At 40.8% G+C, this 17,444-nt stretch overlaps 2 protein-coding genes across 4 annotated transcripts; both read left to right on the top strand.

Annotated features, from left to right (window-relative positions):
* The first annotated feature begins 503 nt into the window (after window positions 1–503).
* On the top strand, window positions 504–1,792 carry VhaAC39-2 (Vacuolar H[+] ATPase AC39 subunit 2). Its single transcript, XM_017076042.4, has 2 exons — window positions 504–1,291; window positions 1,352–1,792. Exons 1-2 carry the CDS (start codon window positions 606–608, stop codon window positions 1,716–1,718), a joined length of 1,053 nt encoding a protein of 350 aa, XP_016931531.3. The 5' UTR covers window positions 504–605; the 3' UTR covers window positions 1,719–1,792.
* A 460-nt stretch (window positions 1,793–2,252) lies between these two features.
* On the top strand, window positions 2,253–10,829 carry unk (RING finger protein unk). Of its 3 annotated transcripts, XM_017076084.4 has the most exons (9): window positions 2,253–2,395; window positions 2,464–2,673; window positions 4,071–4,490; window positions 4,549–4,751; window positions 5,019–5,131; window positions 5,340–5,448; window positions 5,625–5,747; window positions 5,814–6,394; window positions 6,449–10,829. In XM_017076084.4, the coding sequence occupies exons 1-9, from the start codon at window positions 2,331–2,333 to the stop codon at window positions 6,644–6,646; spliced, it is 2,022 nt and encodes a 673-aa protein (XP_016931573.3). In that variant the 5' UTR covers window positions 2,253–2,330; the 3' UTR covers window positions 6,647–10,829. The 3 variants fall into 3 exon arrangements, 2 of the variants coding, with proteins under 2 accessions (XP_016931573.3, XP_016931574.3); XR_005014504.3 differs by lacking the exons at window positions 5,340–5,448; window positions 6,449–10,829 and having other exon boundaries at window positions 5,814–6,088; XM_017076085.4 differs by lacking the exons at window positions 5,019–5,131; window positions 5,340–5,448.
* The last annotated feature ends 6,615 nt before the right edge of the window (window positions 10,830–17,444 follow it).

Here is a 17,444-nt window from a genome sequence, read left to right as displayed (position 1 = left end):
TTATAGCAACTTGCAGTGAGAATGCTGTTGGCTGAAGCGCAGCTAGTTGACTGAGTAAACAAACAGTAGGCAGCAAGTAAACAAGTGGCAACAAGAGCAACAGGTAAATCCCATCCAGCATCCCATTTCTCCAGGCGCATGTGCAGGAGTTCCGGGAGAATAAGCGGATGAAATGCAGCCAAGTGATCTGTAAACAGTAGGGTGAGAGTGGGGTTACTCCAATATTTATAACTATTTCATTTACAAACACTTGCAATTAAATGAGTAAATAATTATCTAACGGATAATTAATTCAAATTCAAAATTTCAACAAGACGTTGCCATACTGTCGAAAAAGGATAAAAGTATTGTAGCCCATTATAAGCAGGGCGGGCTTAGGGTTAACTGCTTGACAAGCAGTTCAGAAGGTGGCAGCGCAAAAAATTCAAATAAGCCAGCCGTTACTTTATTTTAATCTTATAGTTTATAACTAAAGAGACATCTTTGTTTCCCCCCACACAATCACATCATCCGAGTTGTAACTTTCACTACCCACTAGCTTTGTTCAATTCACAGTTGCTGGGAGTACAAACCTTTAAATAATAGTTGGAAAACAATAGGTCAAAATGTCTATGATCTTTAATACTGAGTGGGGCTACTTGGAGGCCCTAACGCGGGGCTTCAAGAATGGTATGCTGAAGCATTCAGACTATCTTAACCTCACCCAATGCGATTCCCTGGAGGACGTGATGATCAGCATCCAGGGCACAGACTATGGCATTATTTTTGGAGGTGAAAATAAGGAACCCTGTGTGGAGGTGATTGAAAGGGCCTTGAGGGACCGTCTTCTGCAGCAGTACTACTACATACGCAGTCATGCGACGGAACCATTAACCACTTTTATGGAGTACATCCGCTATCCCTTTATGATCGATAACGTGGCGCTTCTGATTGCTGGCCTGAACAACCACCGATCCATGAAGCGACTACTGAGGATGTGCCATCCGCTGGGTGAATTTGACCAACTAGGCGCCATCGAGGTGGCCACCAATTCCTCGGAGCTCTTCGACGCCATCCTAATTGACACGCCCCTCGCCCAGTTTGTGCCACCCGATCTGCCCATGGAAGGCATTCAACGCCTTGACGTGGAGATTGTTCGCGCCCACTTGTACCGCGCCTATCTAGAGAAGTTTTACGCCTATTGCAAAAACTTGGGCGGCACCACCGCCAACGTGATGACCAATCTTTTGTCCTTCGAGGCGGATCGGCGGACCATAACCATAGCAGTGAATTCGATTGACAGCGAAATCAGGTAATATATATAAGAAAGGTGTAGAATTTTGATGCCTTATGATGTTATTATCCCTTTTAGTCCAAAGGAACGGCTTAGGATGTTCCCCTCCTGCGGCTACTTGCCCAAGATCGCCCTGGCCAGCATGTCCGTTCTGAATGACTCGGATAAAATAAGGGACGTGTGCAATATGTTCGATGGATATGGCAAGATGTTCGACAACTTCGAGCGGGACACTGACGGCATGATCACGTTGGAGGACCGATTCCTCATGGTCGAGGCCAAAAAGAATGTGCAGACCTTCTTGCAACAGTACCAGTTCGGGGTATTCTACTCGTTCATGAAACTCAAACAGTTGGAGTGTCGCAATATCGTTTGGATCAGCGAGTGCATTGCGCAGCGCCAGACGGACAAAATCAATGCCTACATTCCCATACCCTTTGATTAATTAATAAGACATTTTGAATTGGTGTCTGCAATCCAATCTTTTTCTCGTTCATTGTTAGTTATAATTTTTAAATGATTTTTTGGTTGATTCTAAATTTAGAAATTTGTTTAACATTAACACAAAATAAATTAAATTACTTTCGCTTTTTCAATACACAAATAAAATTGTTCTCCCCCTTTGCATTTAAATTTTCGCGCCTAATTTATCGGTCGTACGGTCACACCCAAAAGTGAGGAGGCTGTCCTCGCTAAGTTAGACGATACACCCTCCTAACATTCGCGTGTGACCGTATTCGAAATACACTCGATATTTTTCTGGTATATATCGAAATACATCGACGGTATTTCGCGTACGGTCATACGCGAATGTTAGGAGGATGTATCGGCTAACTTAGCGAGGATACCCTCCTAAATCTTCTATCTTTTCTGGTATATACCTCAATATACCGACAGTACGGTCTTACCAAAATGTTGGCAGCGACAGTCGAGACACCCACCTAACTTTAGCATGGGACCATTCTTTTGCGCAGTTCTCCCATCTCTATCGCAAATTTATCGATGTTTTGCCGTTTTCTAACATTGACATTTCTAGCACACTGTTAAACACTGTAAAATGTTGGCGAACGAAACGAACAAGCTGCTGCTCTCCTCGCAGCAGGAAAAGCCCAATCACTACACGTAAATAGCTGGAAATAAGTGTTCAAAGTGCCCCCGTTTGACCCTCCACTCTCCTCCCTCGATTGCAGATACCTGAAGGAGTTCCGCGTGGAGCAGTGCCAGTCCTTTCTGCAGCACAAGTGCAACCAGCATCGCCCCTTCGTCTGCTTCAATTGGCATTTTCAAAACCAGCGTCGGCGTCGCCCCGTTCGAAAACGCGACGGGACTTTCAACTACAGTGCGGATAACTATTGCACCAAATACGATGAAACCACTGGCATTTGTCCCGAGGGCGATGAGTGAGTATCCTTGGGGTTTTTAAATCCCGATTTCCGATCCCCCTCCTGATGAAATCGCTCGGGGATGAGACAGCAATAGCGAACGACGTAGTATTTTTTCGTTTCCTCTTTGCGCTCTCGTTCCTTCGCGATGTGTGTGTATCTCTTGTCTTCGTGTTTACAAACAAAAAGCATGGTGCGGGTGTGTGCGGGGGCTCGGCGTCGTCTGGAAAGCTAAAAGTGAAATTGTAAGTGCGTGTGGGTGTTGGGTGGCTCTGCGACTGTGTGTGTGTGTGTGTGTGTGTGTGGAGGCGAGGTCACCATCGTGCAAAAGTGAAAGTGATTCCAGCTCTATTGGGCTAGCGAATTCTTATCAGCATCCGTTTTGGCCTTGTGGTGGTGGTTGTTGCTCTTTCGCCGTATACATACACGGGCACACACGCTCACGCACGCCACCGCTACAAGTGTGTGCGTCATTGTTTTTATTGCGTTTCGCTTTTGCGTGTTTTCTTCTTCGTTTATTTTGATTTTCCCCCGGCAGCTTCGAAATGTACAGTTATTGTGGCTGGCGAGCTTTGGAGAAAAGCTCTGCCGAGCGCAAGAACGGGCTAAAAGTAAAACGCAATTACAATCGTTCAGAGAAACAACAAAGCGGGCTGAGTTTATGACCCAGACTCGAGGCCCGACCTCTGACCCCTATTTTATCTATTTATTTTTAAAGTCTTGTTACTTGGAGTGTACAGGGGGTACATTGTTTTCAGGCAAAAGCAGAGATACAAGGTAGAAAGATAGAGTTCCCAGCTCTAAAAATTGGTTATTATTGTAGAACTACAATAACAAAAATCCCTATTTACTTATAGATCAATTTAAAATTGTCATTTTAACTTAATCATGCCATTTATTATTTTTCCTTTTGACAAATTCGACTTGATATATCGTCAATTTGGCAATAACATTTTAACCGCTCTGGAAATACGAATTTAATCAATAAATTTTCTTTAAGAAAAATATTTTAAAACCAATTAAATATTTATAATCAAATTCAAGCCAAACATTCAAAAGAAATCCGAAAAAGGCCACATAAAGATTTCTAGTTTGATAAGATTGATTGTATGTAAACATGTATGGATATTTCTTATCAGCAATAATAACTCCAGAAAAATTAGATTGGATTCCCAGGCGGAAGTTCCGTCTTGCTTTTTGGCAAAAGGTTGTTTGTACATTGTGCTAGTTTTTTATCAGCACTTAAAGTCGAATAATAGGGGATATAAAGTTGTGGGCCTTATAGCATAGATAGCAAAAATTTTTTTTCAAGAATAACCTGATAAAAGGTATCTCCCAGTCGAATGACTCGACTCTAGAGCTCCTTAAGGCTACAACCTGCTTTGACGTCACTAAAACTTTCCTCTCTTATTCAGATGCCCCTTTTTACACCGCACTGCTGGCGACACCGAGAGGCGCTACCACTTGCGCTACTATAAGACATGCATGTGCGTCCACGACACCGACAGCCGCGGGTACTGCGTCAAGAACGGACTTCACTGCGCCTTTGCCCACGGAATGCAGGACCAGCGCCCACCGGTCTATGATATAAAAGAGCTGGAGACCCTGCAGAATGCAGAGAGCACCCTGGATAGCACTAATGCTCTGAATGCCCTGGACAAGGAACGCAATCTGATGAACGAGGATCCCAAGTGGCAGGACACCAACTACGTGCTGGCCAACTACAAGACAGAGCCTTGCAAGCGACCACCGCGCTTGTGCCGCCAGGGATACGCTTGTCCACAGTACCACAACAGCAAGGACAAACGACGCTCGCCCAGGAAGTACAAGTACAGGTATGTCTACTCTTAAGGATAAACTGAAAACCAAATCTGACAACCTCTTACCTTCCAGGTCCACTCCTTGCCCGAATGTCAAGCACGGCGAGGAATGGGGCGAACCGGGCAACTGCGAGGCCGGCGACAACTGCCAGTACTGCCACACACGCACCGAGCAGCAGTTCCATCCGGAGATCTACAAGTCGACCAAGTGCAACGATGTCCAGCAGGCCGGCTACTGTCCGCGCAGCGTCTTCTGCGCCTTTGCCCACGTGGAACGTAAGTACATAAGAGTCGAAACCCTACCAGCTAATCCTCGGCTTTCAGCGCTGTGATCCACAACCAGTTGGGAATTAGTAGGGAATTATATAGGGCCAAGCTATTACTTTCCTGTTCTAACTCTATGTTTGTCTTTTATTCGCCTCATCAATCAACCCGCAAATCTGTTTTAAACTACTGTAAAACTATTGAATCCCTTGAATACGAATGCATCAATCAATGTTCGGTGTTGCTTGCCCATGTACCTATTCCCAATCAAAAAAAAAGCATGTTCAATTGCCGAGGAGAAGACGTGGGATCACGAGGTGTCCCTAAGCGAACTTATTTCCAATGCCTTGCCCGACCTACAGGCCCAGGATGCATTCCAAAGGGGCGATAATGTACGTATTACCGAGCCAATAACACTCATCCACATCCGAGCCATCGATGTGCATCGCCTAATACCAAACATACTACCACGCATCGTACGTCGTTCTAATCCAGCTAACCAACATCAGCTAACTGCTTAACACTCTCACCAAACCATTGAATCCTGTGGCCTGCTCTCATTGCGATCCTCGATTTTTTCTTGTTTCGTTCTCTTCGTAGTTGTTGAACATTGATGGTAATAGTACCAATAAAATGTTGGTAGATGCTTTGGAAAACACAACAAATTCCAGCAAATTTTTAAGTTTCTCACGACCCATGGACAGTCGTTGTGAGTATCCGAGAGTCCTGACATGCATACACCTAAGTTACACGCCCGAATTCACTATCCTAAATGTTGGTTGTGGACAAAAAATGTCAGCGCTAAGACCGCAAACGCCTTGCCCTGTGCTCCTCTTGCCTAACTTGAATCTTAATTATTTATTTGTCTTCATTCTTTGCAAGCAGCTTGCTCACTGGACGATCCGCGCGAGAACTCACTGTCGTCGAGTCTGGCCAATACTAGCTTATTAACACGTTCCTCGGCGCCAATTAACATTCCTAATACGACTCTAAGTAACTCAATTAACGGTAAGTGATCAACGAGCCACGTTTTCCAACTAATTGCCAATGCTAATACTAATTCTGTTTGCATAGATTTCAACTCAGGTGGCTTCGCCGTCAACATTCCCAGCAGCTCGCTCACCTACAGTCCCACCAACCATGCCAATCTCTTCAATGTGGACGCCTTCAACTACGGCGGCTCCAACAAGCTCAGCAATTCACTCTCGGCCACCCAGAACGAGAGCAGTCTCTTCTTCCCATCGCGCATCATATCGCCCGGATTTGGCGATGGCTTGTCGATCAGTCCCTCGGTCAGGATATCCGAATTGAATACCATACGCGACGACATCAACAGCAGCTCAGTGGGAAATAATCTGTTTGAAAACACTCTGAATTCGGGCAAGAATGCGTTCAGTCTGCAATCACTGCAGTCACAAAACCACAGCGACCTGGGCCGCATCACCAACGAGCTGCTCACGAAGAATGCTCAGATCCACAAGTTGAACGGTCGCTACGAGGACATGGCTTGCAAGCTGAAGATCGCCGAGTTGCATCGCGACAAGGCCAAGCAGGAGGCGCAAGAGTGGAAGGAGCGCTACGATCTGGCCCAGATCCAACTTAACTTGCCGGCAGAGTTGCGGGACCTGTCCATACAGAAATTAAAGCAATTGCAGGTGAGTGCCTGGATTTTTTTCCAATTTAACGAATCTAATTAAATGCCATTTCAGTCAAAGCTGCGCACTGACTTGGAGGAGGTCGACAAAGTATTATATTTAGAAAACGCCAAGAAGTGCATGAAGTGCGAAGAGAACAATCGTACGGTTACTCTGGAGCCGTGCAACCACCTGTCCATCTGCAATTCTTGCGCTGGCTCGGTCACCGAGTGCCCCTACTGTCAGGTGCCGGTAATAACCACCCACACCTAGAACATGTTTTATCAGCAACAGGACCACAAGTGGCCCTTTGGCTGAAAATCGGATGCCGAAGAAGATCGGATGGATCATGGGGATCAATGGCGCGAACAGCATGACAATGTGGTACTCACAAAGCAAACTTTAGTCATAAGCAAAAAGTTAAATCTTTTGATCGGTTAGGAGATGCCACATGCCACATGTGCGTGTGGCAAAGAATATATAATTTATATTTCCACTCTACGCAAATTATCGTCATGAATATTAGCAATTACTAGGCACAAACTATTAATTGAATTAGATAGCAGCTCTAAACAATTAAGTATGTAATTTTATTTTTGTTCATTTTTTTCTCAAAACGACTACAGGAAAAAGTTTTAAATTTGATTTTTTACTATACTTTTATGTCACCAACTATTTTAATTTTGTTTAATATTCTCTGTCTTTAGGCATACAAATTATCGTTTAATCTAATCAACTGCACGAATTTGCAATATCTCATTTATTCTTTTATCCATTTATTTTTTGTGTATCTCTATATTTGTATTGAAATATGCTACACTTTCAGTCATATTGTACTTTTCACTAGTATTACTTAAGAAATTATGAGAACTAGGCCATTACAAGATGTAATTGGTTGAATGATATGATAAATATATAATATATTAATTTTTCTAGACACTTTTAGCAATTGACTATTAACAAATTTATAGAAATCAACAAATTGAACAAGTTAATAATCTTTAACAATGTATTGTCGCATAGGAGAGCAGCAAACAACCACAAACAAACAAAAACCACCAGTGATTTTATATAAGCCGATTTTCAAACTGTATTTTATATGTATGTGTTTCGAACTTGTGAAAGCAGACTACAACTGAAAGCCAAGACAAGCGTCATAAAATCTATGTAACTGACAGGTAATTAATCTTAGTCGTACTCGCTTCAAATTTTTTTCCAACTGCACAAAAGTAATTATAGACGTTAAACTGAAATGTAACTGAATGCGACAACGCTTTTCCTTATCGAGAGTTCATTTTGTTTTCTGAAAAACAAGTTGAATGTATTAAGACACTTTGCTTTTATTTAGGCTTTGGTGGGTGCAGCGTTTGTTAACCAATGCCAATAACCAGCCACAAAATTACGAACTTACGTATATACTCTATTAGGTTACTTTGTGATTTAAATAGTGCTTTAAGTACTTACTTTGCAGCTGACTTCAATCTTCATTTTACTTTCGTAGTCTCAACCAGACGCTTCCACTTAGCAACGGCAAAAACAAAATAATCGTCAATGTCAGAACGTAATATTTAAGATATATAAATCAAGCATTTGGCTGATGGTACAAGAACGAATATGAATAGATATATATATTTATGGAAAAATTGAACGCAGATTCGACGAGTGTGATGTAGAAAGCATAAACAATAAAAGCAACTCGATACAGCGAAATGAACAGAGTTTAATGAAAATGTTAACCAGAGTTAATGTAAAACCGTCTTCAAAAACCATTGTATTTTTTCTGGAAAAATAAAGCTATCAAAAGTAATCAATTGGTATCTGTGGACAATGTTGAACGAAGCTGAAAAGTCTTGTTAGCTAGTTGAGTTAAATTGATAAACATGTAATCAAAACGGAACTGTTTTGGGAGTGAATTGAAAATGAAACTGCATAGGCATTTATTGGAAACAAAAGCAACACTATGAAGATATACAAAAAATAAGAAAACTATAAAATATATTATTACAAAGCTAAGTAACTAGGAAAGGCAGCGCAAAGGCTTTTATCTCTGTGTGTGTTTGTACTGTGTTTTGTAGAAGCCAAATCATCAAGAAATACAAATTAATAAACATAACAATAAGCAAAAATGTGTGTTAACTTATAAATGCTTTAATAGTTTATGACAAAATGTACACAAAAGAACTAAAAATCACGAGAACAAATAATGAGAAAATTGGTTTTATAATGGAGCTGTTGAGTCGCAAATCTAGTGTGTGTTAAACCAGACTAAACTACATGCATACCTCTCTCAGAATATCCTTGACTCTCATCGACCGGGCACAGTTTAAACATTTGCTAATTTACTTTATAAATCTCTGCGAATATTCACGGGATGTCTATCGACTTACGGGTTTTTCGAACCTCAATCCAAACCAACCAATGCAAAGCAATTTTACAACATGTCACGAAATCCATTTCACGCCATCTCAACTGAGAAGAATCAATGCAGAAACCAGATCGAAAAGTATATGTACGTTACATACATATATATTTATAGATGACACATGTATTTTGTATACGCTACTGTAAGAGTGATTTTTATGTGATTTTGAAACTACTTGAATATGTGATCCAGAAATATATAAAAAACAAAAAGAACAAAAAAAAAACACAAATATTTATATGTAAATGCAAGCTCGCGACAGCAAACAGCAATAAAACAAATCAAATTGTAAATCAACTTGACTTTATGTACAACAAGAATGACAAAAAGATAATATGTTGTAAAGCTCCAGCTCCATTTAGAAAACAAACGGCGAGGAGAATTTTAATAGTTGAACAAATATGGACACACAGAATACTTAAAAAATTGTCACGTACACGTAGACCAGAAACATCAAAATCGTTAATGTCTAAAATATCAAATTGAATTAGTAGCTAGCTTATAGGATTCTCAAAATAAAAATTTAACGGATGAAATCTCAAACGAGTAACAACAGCAAAGGCAATTACTTCTCTAGCTCTAAAACAAAGAACAAATGTTTGCTACCAATTGTTTCAACCATAGTAGTTAATTCGTAATAAATTAACAAATTATAGGCAACTGTAACTGAAGGTTTAACATGAATAGTTAACCACAAATAGCAACCAAATAACATGAAAACTCTGAACACCGAACAGGAATTTTAATGATGAGTTATCCACGAGGATAACGAGCAATTCGCAACCGAAAGTACTGTCTAGTATTTTAAACTTGTCTACAACACTTATGAATCAAATAGATTTATGCAATTTTGTGCGAACCAAGCCCACACAGACACACAATAAGTGAAACACGATAAACTAAGTGGAATCAATATGAATAAATTTATTTTTTTCTAGAATACTACAAATGTGTGTCAAGACCTAAGTGAAATAAGCAGAAATTGAAACTTTTACTAGAAATAAACGAAATGAACTAGAGATTCGAGAAAAATCGACAGCTCTTCATAAGACAACTTACAACTAGCCTAGGAAATATATTTACCCGTTTAGAATATCTATTAAAATTGTATACTTATTTGCGGTTCATGTCGTGGCTTTATACTTCTTGAGTTCTGATTATTTTGTATATCTTCTTTTTATTTACCTACGATTATTGGGTCTTGTCGAACGATATTAATACCTCAGACGTCATAAAACTCTGGACTTATGCAGTTTCTTATCGGAGATTAATTGCAGCTGAAACGAGGTCAAAGCAATTTTTTTTATCACTTGCAATATAAATTAACGTACATCCCCCGATATTATAAAACCTAAAGACCCATCACAATATTTGCTTAACGATGTTCATTCGCTTCCATTAATTTTATTCTTTCATTTCGTAGTGACTCGATTTATTTCCTCGCCTCAACGGGTAATGTTGTGTGTTATTGCTAAAGTTATTGTCAAAAGTGAAGATATATATAGATATTTAGAGAGAGACAGAATCAGAAATTAGCATTGTAATATTTGACAAACGAGCAAACCAAAATAAATGACAAGCTACAAACAATAGACTCCGACTCAAAAACACCCTTCCACATGGTAGACAATGCAACCTTAACAAATCAATTATTTAACTAGTTATGCCCACAGAGGATATGAATACAACAAAATATTTGAATATTTATATATATATAAAACATATTACCTATGATAGCATTATCAAATTATTATCAAGCAAATTGTGTAGCAATTTAGTTATGTATTTCGAAATCGAGAACAAATGTTTGTCCAAGGCGACCACAAAAGCAACAAAAGCATCTGCCTCAATCCGAATATACACACCTCTATATATTTACGAAACTAAGTGTTGGCAATAATCGAGTGGACAGCAGGAGTTTCTATATAGGCATTTGCTAAGGAGAGTTACTACTATGTAAACTATGCAATTAACAAATTGATAAATACAAATTACTATTTAAAAGAAAGATTAATAAAACCGTGGTTAAAGCAAGCCCCCCCTGAGTGCCTTTCCTAATTTGTTGATGAGAATGCCGCAATTTTTTGTGTGTTCCCTTTTCATTTCTTTTATTTTTTGCAGTCTGCAGACAAGACAAAGCCAAGGCGCTTGGTTCCCATGCGTGATTTCAATCTGGCCCAGCCACCACAACAAAGAGCAGCAGAGAAAAGGGCAATATAAAAGGTAAAGGCAGAGCAACATCGGCATCGGCATCGGCATCAGCAGCACAAAACTCGTAAGAATTTTAAAATGCACGATAATCGTTCAGTGATAGCTAAGCAAGCCGACAATGCTTGGCTGCCTGCCTGCCCTGCCCTTACACTCGCAGAAAAATCGGAACAAAACTAGTTTTCAATCACCTTTAAAAAAAACTGACTATCATTTTAAAGGCCTGTTTTTTAACTATAATATATTTTATATATATTTTTAAACCAAGTAAATGCATTAATGTAGCCCGTTTTTTAAAAATGGTACATTTATATATTCTTGAATTATAACAATAGAATTTTAATTATAATTTTTGTATGTATTTTTAATAATACTCAAAGAAAGAATTATATTTAAACAGGTTTTTAACTATGGTATTTTTTATATATTCCTAAATTATAATAATACAATTTTAATATTACGTTCTTTTATAATTTAAACAATTCTCACCAAAATAATAAAGTCCTAAATGTTCGATAGAGATTTTTAAGTTGGACAATAGGACTTTTTAAAAATGTGCTACTCTAAAATAATATAAATTATTTTGACAATCAAAATGCTTATATTTATGAATAAACATTTTATTTTTTAAAAGGTATAAATTAAAACCACAATATTTTCCTTATAAATATTTTTCATATAAAGGCACCTCTTAAATTTGATTTCAGTGTATCATCTCATCTTTCCACTGCCACTTTAAGCCGAGCCACCGAGGTCCAGGGAGCCAGTTTGAAACAAGGTAGGATGCTGCCGTTGCTGTTGCCGTTGCTGCGATATCGCCGCGTTCGCGCGTTAAACACAAGCGCAACAATTTTTATTCTGTCAGCGAACGCGTGCCTGTATTTGTGTGGTCCCGTCTTCAAACTGGACTGGATGGACCGGGGTCCATGGGCTCCTGCTGCCTGCTGCCTGCTGCCTGCCATCCTTACCTTCTGATCTTGCGTGGCGATCTCACGCGCTTGCGCCTGCGCTTGTGGAGGAGCACGCTGCAGTGCAAACTGACGGGCATATCGGTGGAGATGGAGTTGGCGACCCAACTTAGGTAGCTGGCTGCGGTCCTGGCTTATAAATAGGTTTTATGAGCGCAAAAGTGTTGCCATTTTTCATGCTGGCAAATCCATGGATCCCCACCCGCCGCCGCCATCACCCAACTATTTTTAGATGGACATTTACAAGAGCAGAAGAGCAGCCGGGGAGGAGATCAGCATCAGCATCAGCGTCAGGCTTTCGCCTCGATCGCGATTCGTGTCCATGTTCTGCAGTGTTTCGCACGCTGCACGCTACACGCATTTCCACTCGAAACTTGTTCTTGCCGCTGCCATCGCTTCCCCCGCCGTGATTTGTAACACGATACATTTCGCCGCCGCCGACTGGAGTAAGGGTGTATATATATAGGACTTACGATCCCAACCGATCCGATCCACGGGTCCCCGCTGCTTCTAATGCATTTTTCAGCTCTTTTGCATCGAGCCCGGACCGATCAGCTCATTAGGCATTTTTAATTTGACAACGCGCGCAATTTATGTGGGAATTTCACGGCGTGCAGTTTGACTCATCCAAAGGAATCGAATCGAAACACAACGAAACGAAAGACTTAGGCAGCGAACTTGGCGCGCCGAGCTCTGCTCAAAAATCAATTTTCAATTTGCTGCAGTTGGTCGGAATGGTACAGGAGGAAACGGGATGAGAGGAGACGGAATGGGGCTCGTGTGACTACCTCAGGGCCCTGACTGCCGAACTGCCTTTCTGACTGACTGACTGCCTGCCGTCCTGCCTGCAACATCCGCAGATCAAAGCCAAGCGAAGGAGTGCGCAAGGCGACCCCAAAAAAGAATGACAGGAAAGCTCTTTTACGTGGGACATCGACACTATGGTTACCCTTTGATACTAAAACTTGTAAATATTTATTTTAACTTTGATTAAATTTAGTTTAATTGTAGTAAATATATAACATTTTACAAGGTACCATGGGTTCTCGTAGTAGAAAGCTAGAAATTCTTTGTTTTCTATAATTAATTGATTTACAATATCATGTATATTTTTTGACATTGAGTTTAATTTCGACAGAAATTCAACAACACCACATTGAGAAACTAGTTAAATATCGATCTATTCATTTTCTACTCTATCAGATATGAATAATTAAATATCTTTGAAGTATTTTATATAAAATTTATTATATTCGAATAAACCTTGATAAGGATTGGGTAAGGATAAGAATTTTTTGAATTTTTTAAATGAGCAGTGCTTCTTTAATATATTATACCACGCAAAAAAATGACTCTTATCTATGTTTTTTTTTTATTAATCCGAAGTTGTACGTAGGTTTAATCCAACAGGTCCTCCAAAGTGTACATGTCGCTCCCATAGAGTATTGAAAATCTATTTAACCGGCACAGGCGTTGACGTTGATGTTGGCCCCAACTTAACGAAGTGTTGCTCGGCAGAGCCCGCCCTCCGTTTCCAGCCCCCTTTAACCCCTGGCTGCCGGCGGCTACGACTCTGCATTCCGCGTGCGGTTTTTGTGGCCAGGCGGCATTTGGCCACGAGCGGCGCATAACAAAAAGGGAGTACTGCCAGTATTGGCATTTCGAAATTGAAACCCCCTTACGAAGAAGATAAAAATGTGCAATTTTCTAAGACCCCAAAAGCACTTGAAAAAGGGGCAGCTTTCCGATGTTTCACCTATGATGTGTTTTACGTGCTGTTGTTGGTCATCAACTTTCCATAATCGGCGCGCAGACAACAAACAACTTGAGCCTTCGACGCGGCCCGCCCGCTGGGTTTGTCGGCAACAACAACAAGGGCAACAAGCGCCACTTTGCTGTCAATTCAAAATGATAAAGCAAACAAATATTAACCCACTCCAAGTGGACGCATGTGGCTGCCGTCTCATGGCACTTTCTGACAGCCCAGCGACACTCGAGCCGATCCGATGCGATCCCGGGATCTGGGACTGGGACTCGGAGAGCCCGAGACTGTGGGAATGTGCCACGGTCTCCTCGCCACCATGCCCCATCCCCATCACCATCTCCTCGCATTCAGAAAGACACTCGCATTGCCACGGCTTAAATGCTGTTCCAGGCCATAATGACTTTTAATTTTTATGGCACTGGCTGCCGAGGATGCCGATGCAGCATCAGCAACGGCAGCCGCAGAGCTTAAGTCGCATATAATTCAAGTCCATCAACGCATGCGCTTCACTTGACCACCGCCATGATACACATTTAAATACGAGATCCCATACCCATGCCCATTCCCTCGAGCAGATCCCCCGCCCCTTGGGCTGTCGCCTGCACGGCCACTTGAGAGGGCATCCATGTGACTCGTCTGCGTCTGGACTGGATCTATGTAGCTCCTCCAGCTCGATGGTCGATGCTCGAATGCTCGAGAGGGCAACAACGGCTCAGCGTTGTTTAATATTTTAAGTAAGTGCTGCCGCTTGGCTTTGCGGAGAGCATGGGAGAAGCTCCATGGGATCTTCTTCTATGATGCAGTGCAATTTGTTAACAACAAATGAGGATTAAAAGCCCTTAAGCCGAAGTGGTTGATACCCTTGATATGGATTGGTTTTAAGAAGATTTTGGGATGTTGGTAATTAACTTTCGGAATAAAACAAAGCTCTATTTTGAATTTTTAAGTTTCAAGTAAAGAATACATTATGAAATATAAGAGTATTTCATTTCCATTTGAAATCCTTAAATCTTTAATATTTATTAAGAAATGGTTCTGGTACTCTGTTAACTATTACCTGCTATTATAGCCCGATCCTTTTTTACCTTTGCTAAAACTGATCCGTTAAAATTGGATTTGTAAATGTTATGGTTTTTTAAAAAACTTTGATTATGATTCCAAGAATATGGGGTAAGGTATCATAGTTTAATTTTTTTCCAGCAAATAAGTGACATATGTTTCCATATCTACCGACATTTGATTTGTGTACTGATTTGGCAGGAACATTCGGCACATTTAGATGCATTTTTGTGGTTTGTCTCGTGCAAAAACTGTTGGCCAAATACGCGCCGCATGTGGCCGAGATGCCTTTCCTGTTGCAGCCCTCCTCTGGGCCAGCGGACACTGCTTACTCACCGTGATCTCGACTGCCCCGACTGCCGTTTAAACCGCATCGATCGCTGCCAGCTGATAGCACAATGGACCCACTGCACAATGATAACTATGCCGCTTACGACTTTTTGACTCTCGTGCCGGCCAGGATCAAAAGGAGCCCGGTTGACAAATGTTTGTAGGGAACACAGCACACACACACAGAGGTTGGCCTTCCGAGTGTTACTGAGACCCTTTTTATGCCCAGTTACTGGGCCTCTGGCTGTGAATGTTTATGTTACAAGCCCCCTGCCCCTTTTGCTCCTGGGCCCATTCAGTGGCTGTTCCTGCCATTGTGGTGGCAAATTCCCCGGAATACCGGAGGCACATCCATCCATTTGCCTAATTTCTAACTCGGCAGCAATTCCCCAATGGCATTTCACTTAGATTTATGTGAATTAAACAGCCCGAGCGCATCCAAGACGGAGTTCCAATCCCAATCCCATGCCCAATCCCTGGTAGCCGTAAATGTCAACATCCATTAGAGACCTCAAACCGTTAGTGGCATTTGTCGCACGCTATGAGGCCAACAGTCACAACAAGAGTCCCACCACTCGCAGCATGATTGAGTGCCTGATTCTCAGAATCAAATCGAAATCAGCATTGGCTTGATATGAGAACGTCGGCTGAGATCGGTTTGGATTGGTTTTTCGGTTTGGTTTCCGTACCCCTTTAGGTATGTGCCAGCCAAAAGTGGCCATAAACAATATAAATATTCTCGTAAATATTAGTTAGTATCAGTTATTAAATTACCGCGACCTTCACAGGAGATAACCGAGCGAAGAAACCGGTGCGACGGGGCCAAAGCACGCGTTATGGCCATTATTATTTGTTAATTATGTGGCCGCTCATGATTCTGTCTAATGCCAGAGCGGCGCGACTTGTGCAGCCAAAACAAAAGACTTTGGCAACAAACTTGCCAGCCATAGCTAGCTCAGTGACCATAAAGCACTTCTGAAATTCAATGAACCCTAAGCCAAAGCGGCATAGTTGTGGAGTCTGAACTAATATCGATCATTAAATACTCTTTAAATTTAGATTTAATGTTATAAAATTATATATACAAAATACGAGTTTGGAGAACAAATGTTCAACATATAGTATTTAAAAAAGAATTTTTAAGATTAATTAAATATTTTAGAAGTCTTCCAAATTTCTTGCAATATCCGTTTATATTACCTTTTTTGCAGTTTAGCTTAAAATGCTTCTCCCCTTCAATTTCTTTACGTTTAGTACACCTGTTATCTTTGATATTTTTGTGCTAAATATTTAAAGTGGAACTTTGGCTTTAAAACTGACTTTCCAAAAACGACCTTCCTCTTTTTAGCAGCCTTTATGGCAAGCTGTTCATTTATATTTTAAATTAAAAATAAGTGTCTTCTCTTTTTCTCATCATCCTTAAGCGACTGCCCCCTTCACCCACCCCAAATCGCATTACATAAGCCGTATGCCCCCAACCTGTGGCAGCGCATTAAAAAAGAAACAAAAATTCAAGTTTCATATCGAAGTTTTATGATCGAAACACCAACGAAAAGTAAGAGAAACAAAAAGAGCAAATCAGCCGCAACCCATGGCGTTGGTGGGAATGGTGGGATCCAAGCCGAAAATCAGCCGCAGACCAGCAGGAAGGGATCGAGGCGGTCGGAGGTGGAGGCGATCCGGGCGAGGCAGCAGCAGCCATGTTAACAACTTCCATTAAAAGAAATTAAAAGCAGACGGAGACGCCGTTGGATGCGGACGCGCCATGGCGCACAGAAAATGGCGTTCCATCTGCTCTTCGGCATCTGCCTGGCATCTGTCCATGGATTCCATGCCGAGTTGGCCCAGAGGAGATGGGAGCTGTGAGCTGCGAGCTGGGCTCTGGGGTCTCCACTTGGCCAGCGAATGGTCTGGGTATTTCCGGTTCGACTATTTGGAGGCTCTGGCACACGGAAAAAATACTAAACTACACACAAGTAGTTATTGAATATAAAAAGTATAATATTTTTTTAAGAAGGTTTCAACAGTATTACTTCAGAATTTAATATATCTTATATTAAATTCGTTATGAATCATATAATTAAAATAAAATTAAACGGCAGCTAATGTAAGAAAAGTTAAATCATTTTTGAAAATGTTAAGTGGGTTTCAACGGGTTTTAAAAAATGATAAAACAATTTTATTATTCTAAAACAGAAATACCTGTAATTTTAATTTCTGTATGGCTGATCCTTCAAAATATTTTTAAATGCATATGAACCTTTCCAAACATCGAGTTCTGTGTTTTAAAAAAGCAGGTGGTTTTTACTTATTAAAATA

Source organism: Drosophila suzukii, chromosome 3 (assembly GCF_043229965.1).
Source record: "Drosophila suzukii chromosome 3, CBGP_Dsuzu_IsoJpt1.0, whole genome shotgun sequence".
Classification (NCBI taxonomy): Eukaryota; Metazoa; Arthropoda; class Insecta; order Diptera; family Drosophilidae; genus Drosophila; species Drosophila suzukii.
The sequence above is the reverse complement of the archived record's forward strand: the minus strand, read 5'-3'. Positions and strand labels throughout refer to the sequence as shown.

Bases quoted from the DNA above. Each gene is read 5' to 3' on its own strand.
- VhaAC39-2 (XM_017076042.4), top strand. From the start codon at position 606: ATGTCTATGATCTTTAATACTGAGTGGGGCTACTTGGAGGCCCTAACG. The intron at 1,292-1,351 runs GTAATATATATA...TATCCCTTTTAG, and splicing joins TCGATTGACAGCGAAATCAG to TCCAAAGGAACGGCTTAGGA.
- unk (XM_017076084.4), top strand. From the start codon at position 2,331: ATGTTGGCGAACGAAACGAACAAGCTGCTGCTCTCCTCGCAGCAGGAA. The intron at 2,396-2,463 runs GTAAATAGCTGG...CCTCGATTGCAG, and splicing joins GAAAAGCCCAATCACTACAC to ATACCTGAAGGAGTTCCGCG. The intron at 5,132-5,339 runs GTACGTATTACC...TTCTCTTCGTAG, and splicing joins CATTCCAAAGGGGCGATAAT to TTGTTGAACATTGATGGTAA.